General features: G+C 34.0%; 1 protein-coding gene across 1 annotated transcript in view; it reads right to left on the bottom strand.

Moving 5' to 3' along the window:
- The window catches only part of CTNNA3 (catenin alpha 3), a 1,434,719-nt gene extending 1,427,287 nt beyond the window's left edge, over positions 1-7,432 (bottom strand). The window contains exon 1 of the mRNA XM_069460558.1: positions 7,329-7,432. Coding sequence (XP_069316659.1) covers positions 7,329-7,427 — 99 coding nt within the window. The 5' untranslated portion in view covers positions 7,428-7,432. The remainder of the gene's footprint in view (positions 1-7,328) is intronic.
- Positions 7,433-12,522: the final 5,090 nt, after the last annotated feature.

Raw genomic sequence — 12,522 nt, 5'->3', positions numbered from 1 at the left:
GAGACCCCAGCCAACTCACATTGGACATGTAGCTTGAGCAGGAAATAGATTTTTATTAAGCCTCTGAGACTTGGGGGTTGTCTTCTTATCACGGTATAACCTTGTTCATGCTGACTGATACAGGGTTTGGTAGATATTCTTAAACTTGACCCAATGAATATAATAGTTGTCCCCAAGAGGACTCCCAGAAATAGGCAGGAGATAGTAGGCAGGTGGAAATGTGGAAAGGGCCAAGAGGTACTACAAGAGTTAGGGGTGAGAGCCAGAGAAATAATGTTTATTACTAACTCTAACTAACTCTATATTTACCTCTTGGAAACATGGAATATATTTACATCAGAAAATACATTTGAACCTTTGTCCCACCAGAAACTTTACAAGATATAACACATTATAAGGAGTTTGTTATTATTTTTATTTTAAGGGATTTTGAGTAAATCAATTCCTTTGGCTCACATTCAACATAAATCTGACATATAGCAAGTTATATTTTGTGGCAAATTAAGATTATAGACGATTTCATTATGTAATGACTGTAGCATGATCTAGCAGTTTATATCCCCTTCAGAGAGTATACAACATAGAGATGTAAATTTTGTAGGTGCAATTCTGCACAAATAGACTTCCTGCATTGTATTGCCAAACTTGGATCTTGAAAGTGATAAAGTGCAGATGCCTACAGTTGCAATCATAAAAATGTAATTGCTGAGAAAAAAAATTATTTCTGGTCCATTGGAGGAATTTATTACAGAAGGATGCAACTGTGTAAGTTATCACACAGAGAAAATGAAAGCGAATGATTGAAATATATACCAGGCTGAGCATCCCTGCAAAACAACCTAGTGATTTACCTGCACTCAAGAGAAAAAAAATAGATTAAAGATAAATCAGATTTGGTAGAGAAGACTCTGTTAACTATAAAAGAGCAGAATAAAGATTTATGAATAAATGAATTTAGAAGTTGGAGTGACATAATAGTATCTATGATCAATTACTCTAAAAATTAAAATGTAATTTTGACTTTGAGTTATATACAGAGGTGATAAGTAATTTCTGTGGAACCTTGAAAGCAAAAGAATATAACATGAAGATAAATAATGAAGAAAGTGAAAAATTTTCAATGGGGCTACTAAATGAATAACTTTAACTGGTGGCAATATAAACTTAAAAATCATGAACTTCTTTTGGAATGTTTTCCAGTGTAATCTGGACTATATCATATATTCAAAATAAATCATATGATTATTTCAAATTAAACACTCTTTGGAGCAATAACCAAGATATGGAAACAACTTAAGTGTCCACTGATGGATAAATGGATAAAGAAAAGAAAATATGGTATACACACATACAGTAGAATATTATTCATAAAAAAGAAAGAAAGAACTGCCACTTGCCAACATGGATGAACCTGAAGGACATTATACTATGTGAAATAAGCCAGAAGCAGAAAGGCAAATACTAAATGATCTCATGTATATATGGAATCTAAAAATGTCAAACTCATAGAAGCAGAGAGTAAAAGAGTGGTTTCCAGGGGATAAGGGGTAAGGGAAATGGGGTAGGTGCTGGTCAAAACATACAAAATTTCAGTTTTAAGTAAGTTCTGGGACTCTAACATATAGCATGGTGACTATAGTTAACAATACTGTATTGTTTACACGAAATTTGATAAGAGAGTAGATTTTAAGTGTCTTCACCACACACACACACACAAAATGGTAACTATGTGTAGTGATGGATATGTTAATTAATGTGACAGTGGTAATCATTGTACAATGCATAAGTGTATCAAATCATCAACTTGTATACCTTGAATATGTACAATTTTCATTTGTTAATTAAATATTTTAAAATAAAAAATAAACACTCCCTAAGAAAAAAATTATGTGATGTGATGAAATATTCAGCATGATGTTATCCTAGAAAAAAACACCTTTAATTCAATTTAATGGGATCTTTTCTTTGTGTTGATGGGTAATACATGATCAACGTGACAGATACAAGAAGGTTGAACATCAAATCCAAAAAGGTCATTTATTCGGAAATAGTAAATTGGTTTTGATAAGGAAAAATCAAGAGTATATTGAAAAAATTTAATTGTACTAAAATCTGCTTTATGAGATACCTCCTGCACATAGTAGATATTCTATAAATTGTTCATATTTTTATTTAAAGTGACTTTAATATTGCTAAGATCTAGAAATTTTTTTGTAGCTAAGATTTTGGTGAGGTTGTATACCAAACCACTTTTAATAAACAAACATTTTTGAAAAACATTGATAAAAATCTTAAGGAAGATAAAATTAGCAAGTACATTTACATGTAACTGAAAACTATCTGGTCTATAATAAATACTGAGTTCCCTTTCTGTGACTCATCTACTTGTGGACCATGAAAAATCTCCAGGCACAAGAAAAGCCCTTTAAAATTAGCATAATCACACTTTTTTAAAGAGATACATTTCTTTCCAAACAAATAAAATTACTCAGGTTATTTTCATGCTTTTAATTTTCTAGGTGGACTCAATAAATGTTTATAAATGGTTATAATTGGCCGGGCGTGGTGGCTCACGCCTGTAATCCTAGCACTCTGGGAGGCCGAGGTGGGCGGATCGTTTGAGCTCAGGAGTTCGAGACCAGCCTGAGCAAGAGCGAGACCCCATCTCTACTAAAAATAGAAAGAAATTATATGGACAGCTAAAAATATATATAGAAAAAATTAGCCGGGCATGGTGGCGCATGCCTGTAGTCCCAGCTACTCGGGAGGCTGAGACAGGAGGATCACTTGAGCCCAGGAGTTTGAGGTTGCTGTGAGCTAGGCTGACGCCATGGCACTCACTCTAGCCTGGGCAACAGAGTGAGACTCTGTCTCAAAAAAAAAAAAAAAAAAAAAAAATGGTTATAATAATTTTAGAACATGCCAGAAAATACACACACACACAAACTGTGACCAGCGTACCCTTCAATGTTAATTTACTTAGAATGCTTTCTATTAATTGCTAAAGCAATGAACTTACTTGACTAAAGCAAACATCTATTAGTTTCAGTTAGAATATAAAAAGTAGTTTCTCCATAATACTCTCTCTGTTTTAAGCTATATGACAGCAACCTTTGTGGATAGAAAGTCTTAAGTGACCAACTCTTGTGTTCCATTGTTATGAGACAAATAAGGGTTATGCAGTGACATTAATGTAATTGTTTTTAGCAGCCATCTCTAAAATGAAGGTCATTTCTCTACTCCTACTCCCTATAAGTGCATAGGAACAAAAATCTTAAACGACTTGTGAGAACTCATTTAAAACTTTTCCCAAAAAACTTGGTGATATATACGAAAAGCCCCAAAATTCTCATATCCTGGCCACTTACTTTTACATTTAGTAATTAATCCTTGGGAATAATACAAATTGATGACAAAAATTCATATACAAAGATGTTCAGCATAGCAGTATTTACAATAGTAAAAAAATAGAAACAACCTAAATGTCCAAAACTGTCCTACTTTAAAAAACTATGGTGTGGCCATATGATATATAATTAAACAGCAATTTTATTAAATCTTGTTACAAAGAATGGGGAAATTATTAAAATATAATTTTAAATGGAAAAGTGGGCTAAAACCCACATATACAGTACTATCTCTACCATGTTTACATATATACATATAAGGATATCTATAAAGAAGATATATTCTTTAATATTATAAATTACTAAGAAGATAAAAACACTTATAATTTTGCTGTTCTGGAAATAAATCCATCAAAACATTAATGTTTATCTCTTGGTGGTAAAATTATGAGTGTTTTTTATTCTATTTGGGGTTTTTTTTTTTTTAATTTCTTTTTTTTTTTTTATTTTTTTTTTATTTAATTTTACAGAATCAAAGAGTCTAACAGTATATCTTGTTAGATACAGTATGTCCTCATAATGTATACATTATTTCTTGTACAATGATATGAAATAATATGGGAAATATTCATGATAAATTATTAAGTGAACAGTGCAAGTTAAAAACAATAGTTTCATATTTTTTTCCCCACCCCCCCTTTCCCGAGTCAGCACCTTCAAGTGTTACCACTCCCCAAACGGTGCGCAATGCACTCATTGTGTAGGCATACCCCCATCCCCTCCCCCACCCCCACCTCAGTCTGATGTCCAATTGGTGTCGTTTCCAGATTTGTATTTAGGTGATGATCAGGGAAACCAATTTTCTGGTGAGTACATGTGATGCTTGTTTTTCCATTCTTGGGATACTTCACTTAATATAATGGGTTCCAACTCTCTCCAGGAGAACCATAGAGATGTCGTATCTTCATCATTCCTTATAGCTGAGTAATATTCCATGGTATACATATACCACAGTTTACTAATCCAATCATGTATTGATGGGCATTTGGGTTGTTTCCACATCTTTGCTATTGTGAATTGTGCTGCTATAAACATTTGGGTACACGTGCCTTTGTTACAGAATGACCTTTTTTCCTTTGGGTATATGCCCAGTAATGGGATTGCTGGGTCAAATGGCAGGTCTACTTGAATCTGTTTAAGATACCTCCATAATGCTTTCCACAGGGGTTGCACTAGTTTGCAGTCCCACCAGCAGTGTATTAGTGTTCCTGTCTCTCCACACCCACGCCAACATGTGTTGTTTTGGGTTTTTTTGATAAAGGCCATTCTCACTAGGGTTAAGTGATATCTCATTGTGGTTTTGATTTGCATTTCCCTGATGATTAGAGATGTTGAACACTTTTTCATATGTTTGTTAGCCATTTTTATATCTTCTTTTGAAAAATTTCTATTCATGTCCTTTGCCCACTTTTTGATAGGGTTGCTTGATTTTTTCTTGCTAATTTTCCTGAGTTCTAAATAGATTCTTGTTATCAGTCCTTTATCTGATGTGTAGTATGCAAAAATTTTTTCCCATTCTGTAGGTGGTCTGTTTATTCTCTGGACTGTTTCTTTGGCTGTGCAGAAGCTTTTTAATTTAATCATGTCCCATTCATTTATTTTTGTTGCTGCTGTGATTGCCTTGGGGGTCTTCTTCATAAATTCTTTGCCTAGGCCAATGTCTGTAAGAGTCTTTCCTACATTTTCTTCTAGAATTCTGATTGAATCACGCCTAAGGTTTAAGTCTGTTATCCACCGTGATTTGATTTTTGTGAGAGGTGAAAGCTGTGGGTCCTGTTTCAGTCTTCTACAAGTGGCTAACCAATTCTCCCAGCACCATTTGTTGAATAGGGATTCTTGTCCCCAGAGTATATTCTTTCCCGCTTTGTCAAAAATTAGGTGACTATATGAGGATGGTTCTATATTTGGATTTTCTGTTGTGTTCCACTGGTCTGTGTCCCTGCACTTGTGCCAATACCAGGCTGTTTTAAGAACCACGGCCTTGTAGTATAGTTTGAGGTCTGGCAAATTAATACCTCCCATTTTGTTTTTGTTGCTTAAAATTGCTTTTGCTATACGGGGTCTTCTTTGATTCCATACAAAGTGTATAATTATTTTCTCTATGTCTGTAAAGAATGATGTTGGTAATTTAATAGGGATTGCATTGAATCTGTAGATCACTTTGGGTAGTACAGACATTTTAACAATGTTGATTCTTCCGATCCACGAGCATGGTATATTTTTCCATCTATTTGCAAGTTCTGCTATTTCTTTTCTCAGTGTTTCATAGTTTTCCTTATAGAGGTCCTTTACCTCTTTAGTTAGATATACACCTAGATATTTTATTTTCTTTGTTGCTATTTTGAAGGGTATTGAGTCTTTAATTTGGTTTTCCGATTGACTGTTATTGGCATATATAAATGCCTCTGATTTGTGTATATTAATTTTGTAGCCTGAGACTTTGCTGTATTTGTTAATCAATTCCAGGAGTCTCTTGGTTGAATCCTGGGGGTTTTCCAGATATAACATCATATCATCAGCAAAAAGTGAGAGTTTGATCTCTTCCTTCCCTATTTGGACTCCCTTGATTCTGCTCTCTTGCCTGATAGCTCTCGCAAGGACTTCCAATACTATGTTGAAAAGTAATGGAGACAATGGGCAGCCCTGTCTGGTTCCAGTTCTAAGTGAGAGTGCTTTCAGTTTTTCCCCATTCAGTATGATGTTGGCTGTGGGTTTGTCATATATGGCTTGTATCATTTTTAGGTAGGTTCCATCAATGCCTATTTTGTTAAGCGTTTTTATCATAAAAGGGTGTTGAATTTTGTCAAATGCTTTTTCTGCATCTAATGAGGTTTTTTTTTTTTTTAATTTCCAATTTTTGCAATGAATTTTGTCAGGAAAAAAATTAAGGTTTTTTTTTTTTTCTCTTTTTAACATGAAAACATTTAGTAGATGGCTAGCTAAGACAGGGACTTCAGTAAAGTCTCCAGTCATCTAGTATCAATTTCATACCAGATATTAGTGCTGCTAAGACTGCCAAAGTTGATGATTAAGCTACCATCAGTGAGGTACATGTTTTGGTTGTTTTACCAGAACAGATACCGACTTGTGCTAAGTAAAAACGTGTACAAAGTCTATTCTCAGAGCTAGTCCCCCTGCCACCATCTATCTCACAAAGAAGATAAGCAGAACATTTTTAAATAATCTGAGGTAAGGTCAGCATAGTTTCCCACCCAAGTAACACTTAAGTTCTTCAAGTCCTTAGAAAAAGAGACTTAATCTTGTATTAGGAGGCATGATGTAAGGTAGACCTAAAGAGGAGTTCCCTCATAAATTTTGGGTTAAGGACAAAAAATTTAAATCTATACCATTGTATAAGTTTGTTCAAGCTCTGCTTTAAGAAAATCTAATACACAAAATCTGGACTTATATAATAAATCAGAGAAGTATTATGCATATTATCAAAGGATTATTCATCTTATGAAAGACTTTATCACAGAATTCCTTTAAATAGCTGCTTTTCACATACATTTTGGTACTTTAAAGATAATTTTCTATTTGGCAAATGAGACACTATGTGCCTTGGGACAAGCCTCAGTTTCCTCAACTACATAATCAAGATTATTTTAACTATGCTACTTGCCTCACTCAGTTTTCATGATTATCAAACAATATAATTTACATAAAGTTACTTTGAAAATTATATATACATATTATTACTGCTATTTTTGTTAAAAGAGAATCTGGGGGAAATTTTTCAGAATTGTATCATTTTTACTAAATACGTACTTTTTTACATTTTAATGACTTTAAGTAAAGGAAAATTTTAGATGACATATTCATATATAAAAATCAAATCTTTCCTTGCCTCATTATCTATTTTTCCCATATTCTTAGTTCTTCTGCAGTTAGTGCACGTTATAATTTCCATAGTATTCATACCTGGATTATGAGAGGCTCCAGTAGTTTCTCTACAGTGAATGTTTGCACTTGGAGATCCTGTGGGTCGATATTCAGTGTGATTGGTGTTTCAGTTGACATGCTGCCTATGTACAAACAAAAAAATGCTTATTAATAAAGAAAAATATTTTCTAAAGAAAAGAACTCATGAAAATCATGGAGTAGGTAAGACTTGTATTTGGGAACCTGTTCCTGAAAGCAGTGAAAGTCCTCAGACAATCAGGGTGCCAAATCCACCATCAGAGAAAGAAGATATTCCCCAACTGTGCACTGAAGTCATGCTGTCTGCACTTAGGTCCTCTAACAAATTAATCTACACTAGTATGTTCATGACTATATTCATAACTCATCCCAGGTGGGTTCACATTTGATCAGTAGTCTTATGTGAACAGAATGGTGAGGCATATCTTACGGCATGCAAGTCCTGACTTCCATGAAATCATAGAACTGAAGCAGCCCACACCCATATTTTGCCTGTTTCTGGTAATGATGACTTAGACAGGGAGCCAGGTAAAACTTTGGAAGGCATATGATATGTCTTTACTTGTTTTGGAGATTGTTTATTTGAGGGTTTTCATTGGAGAAGAAGGTTAGTGGCAATATACTTTCTTGCACAGGAAAGAAATTAATATAAATTCGCATAGTTGGTATAAAAAGAGAAAAGCCCTTGAGAAAGCATTGATGTATACATAAAACAAAGTAAGAAAAAAAACAAGAATTACAAGCCGTTCTTTAAAGCATTAACATAATACTTAAGAATCAATTCAGTGAGATTTTTGCACTAGAACACACACACACACACACACACACACAAATAAAATGATCATATGTGGCATATCAAACACATTCAGATTAACATTCAAAAACTCTAGCCATGTTTTCCAATAGCTATAATATGTTATTTATTCATGTACTAAAACCTACAGTAAATGTTGAGGGTTTTATATAAAATCCGCTAGCATTGTTGATTGTATAGAGTACACTTTCTGAAATTATCCCATTTGTAGATAGTTCTTTTATTGAATATAACCCAAATGGACCACCCTTAACCCCTTCAAGATTGTCAAGCATGCCCTTGTTCCCAGTCTATGCTTAATTCTATCACAAGCCATTTATAAAAAGTCACTACAATTTCTTTACTTTTTAAAAGCATTTTGCCTTGAAAAAAGAATTACTCAAATTGTGTTAAGTGAAAAGATATTATTTGACTTTCTCCAGAAATGAAAGTTTTAAATTATTATTATCATATAATAGATCAATATATATGATATATATATAAAGTCACAAAGCCCTACAATTTAGCCCTTTTCTACCTTGCTTCTCTCTCCTTGTCACTGGTTTTACTTCTGTTTTAAAAGTAGAAACATAGTCTCTTTCTTAGCTATTCAGCAGAAATGTAGGAGATGTGTTTCAAGAAAGGCTCCAAACACTATTGCCAAATGGTTTCTCCCAAATGATTTCTAGAACAGAAATATATTGTTTTGGTTTGGTTTGGGTTTATTTTTCAATCATTTCAACTACCAATTTCACTTCGTCTAACACACATAAATCTATTAATAAATTTTTCTAGGAGTGCTTTTTAGCAAAGAGATAAAAGACAAATCTAAGTTAGCCAAAGCATCTTCTAAGTCAGTGTTCATGTCTTTAACACATATTAAATAAAGAAAGTTTTTCAGAAGTTCCTTTTTCCACAGTAAAAATTATAAACTAATAAATCAGAAGTCCTTAAAGAACCTTAACTATACATAATTATTCTTTGAATAAATGCCATTTCTTATAAAAATCTTCCTGATCTTTTGTATCTGTCCTATTCTGTATTCCTGATTGACTGGAGATTAAGGCAATAAAAGGTAGAAAATTGCAGAATTTTGCAAATTCAGCTGAAGCAAGGCCAAGTCTGACAAATTGTGATTATAACAATAACACAGTGTGAATCCAAAACAAAAATTCCACTAGGTTGTGAGCCTTACATTCCAAGGCATTTGCATTTTATGATCTATGAAACCATAGGAATTAGGGAGCACCTCCAAAACAATTCAAGAATACCTCCTACAACAGCCTTCATTTCAGCAATGTACTGGGCTTAGATGAATACAAATGATAAGAAGCTCACTATACCATTAGATGCTGGGAGTTGAAATCTGCCACTTTTTAACTTTTATCCAATAGAGATAGTTTTATAAAGTGGGAAAAATATACTTTATAAAGTGGGAAAAGTATAGGTTTGGAGACAGACTAGAATAAAATCCAAGTTTTCAGAATCAAAAGAAAGAGAACAAATCTCTTAACAGTAGTAATAGATGTCTTCAGAAATAGACCTTAAGGCAGGGCAAACACACCCACATTAATCCTTCCCTTCTCTCCAAACTATCTTTGTCCACAATGCCTAAAGTTTCTTCAATCCATTTTGTTCCTTGCTTGAAACTCAAACTTACATCAATTTTAAATTTATTTAGTTTAACCCACATTTCATTTTTAAATGCATTTAACTCTGAGAGGTCATGGGGTGCACACATTCAGTCACACATTAGTATGAACCAGCTTACTGCTCTCCATCTGATACCCTGTGCATGTCTCTATTACAGCACTCACCACACTGTGTTCCAGTCGTGCCCTGGCAGCAAAGGAGAGGGATGTTAGACGATCAGAGAGATGTGCAGAGAGGCCAGTGGAAACCTTCACCCATTTCCAAAATTTGCCTACACATGGCCATTCTCTCACAAATATTAAAGAGAAAACTTTTGACATCTACTCCTCCTCTCTATAGTAATACATGAGCACCCTCTGGAGCTAGTGCTCCTCTTAGTAAAACTAATTCTTCTAAATAAGTTGACATGTACTTTGGGGATGGCTTGAAAACCTAACCATCTACAATATGGCTCCTATAGAAAAGTCCCTAATAACAAATATTTAATTTTTTTAAAAAATTAACTGTTGTAACACAATTAGTTTGTAAGGTGATGGCTGATTCTCCTTTAAGATTATTAAATTCCATAATACAATCATCATACTTAGTCTAGCTTTGTACTCACTTTCCAGTTAAACTGTTCAAGTCTTTTATTTCAATTATTACTGCAAACCCAAGTCTCCCCATCATATATTTGGACAAATAAATTTTATTTGTCCCTAAATACAGAATTTTATTTTGTCCTCCTAACATATCATCCTGTGGAATCAGGACTTTTATTCCTGCCAGTCAAAAATTCATTTTGGAGAACCCAACACATTAACACCCCCTCCCAGTTCCCTGTTTTTCCATGAATTTTTTTGGTATGAATTCTACAGTTCCCACTTAAGTCATTGAACAGGTAAGTGCCAGATGTGAAACCTGATCTTGATACCATTACAAATTTCTTTCCATTTATGTAATGATCAAATAATAAACACTTTAGATGTAATTTTTTTCAACCAGTTATTAATCATTTTTGTGTGAAATAATCTACTTTTTAAAACTTTTTGTCAAAAAAATACATCATAGAGAGGCTTTTCCAAATGTTTTACACAAATAGAGACAACCTTTCTACACCTTCCTATTAAAGAGTTCAATTAAAAAAAAAAAAAAAAAACCTTGTTTAACATGACTTGTTCCTGGAGAATTAATGTTGACACTGCTAGTTATTACTGTCATTTATTTACATTTTAGTTTTTCAGTTTTCCTATAGGTTGGCACCTAGATGCCCAGTCAGATTATAGAGACCCCCTTTTTAACCTCTTTTAAAAATAAAGATGTTTGTCCTCCCTTCCCTGTATCTTAGTCAGTTCAGGATGCCATAACAAATATACCATGGACTGGGTGGCTTAAACAACACACATTAATTTCTAACAGTTCTGAAAGCTGGGAAGTCCAAGATCAAGATACTGGCAGATCTGGGGTCTGGTGAGTAACTGCTTTCTGGTTTGCAAGTAGCTGCCTTCTCACTGGGTCCTCACATGGCAGAGAGCAGAGCATATCGTGTCTCTTCTCATAAAGGCACTAATCCCATTCATGAGGGCTTCATTCTCATGACATAAATACCTCCCAAAGGCCCCACCATCCTAATACCATTACCCTGGGGGTTAGGATTTCAACATATGGATTTGGGGGGAGGGGACACAAACATTCAGTCTAGAACACCCTGCTTTCTGGTAGGTCTGTCATTTTTCAGCAGAGAGGTTCTATAAATCACATCTGTAGATAATTTTAGAATTCGGGATATACTTCTTTAGGATATATATATACTTCAACTAATTTAAAGAGACTAAGGGCTATCTTGTTTATTTTCATCATCTAGAGTTTTAACTCTTTTTTAATTGATTAAAATTTTTTTAGGTAATACAAGGTTCAACAATGTAATAATGTATATAGTGAAAGCAAGTCTCTCTCCCATCCCTGTTTTTAGCTATCTAATTTCCCTCTCAGAAGCAATTACTCTGGTCATTTACTCCTATGGTTCCAGAGGTATCATATATAGTGCCAGTACATAAGTATTTATATATTTAATGCAAATTGTAACATCCTTGCTTTTCCACTTAATTTAAGCTCATATCATCTGGCTCATGCAGAGGATCTATTCCTTCCTTATTCTTTTTCTTTCTCTTTCTCTCAGACTGTAGCTTTGGAATTCCCTTTTTCTCACCTTCAGCAAGTCCTGCCAACCCTAGCAAATGAGAAGCGTTTTAGCCTTTCCAACATTATTTTTCATAGTTTCTGCCATTCTCTTTTATTTGCTTTTAGTCATGTGTTCCTCTTCTCATCTTTGATCTATATTTTTTCAAATTTGCACTCCCTACATAGATACACTGAGGTTTGGGGTTGGTCATGTTGTTGTTCAGCAATTATTTATGGAGCACTTAAACACATCAGCCACAGTCATAGATTCTGGTGAAAGCAAAAGTAAGCAGTAAAGCTCAAGCCCTACAAACTGTGCATCTTCTTTCTTCATTTTTAATTCATCACATTTCTTTTATGTCATATATAGTCTCTTAGAATCATACTTGCTGTTAATTCTGAAATTGTTGAAATTGCCTTCTTTTAAAGTCTAGGATACATGTCTTACATTATCTTATTTAGGATTATCACCTTCACAATAAAATGGTCACTTTCTCCATATACATGGGCAACAGCTTGCCCCACCCTCATCCATATGCTTCGGGGGCCAAAGTGATGACCCTTGCCTTCTGGGTCATTTTGAAAGTA

The sequence above is a fragment of the Eulemur rufifrons genome, chromosome 28 (assembly GCF_041146395.1).
Source record: "Eulemur rufifrons isolate Redbay chromosome 28, OSU_ERuf_1, whole genome shotgun sequence".
NCBI lineage: Eukaryota > Metazoa > Chordata > Mammalia > Primates > Lemuridae > Eulemur > Eulemur rufifrons.
This window is presented reverse-complemented; position numbering and strand designations above follow the sequence as displayed.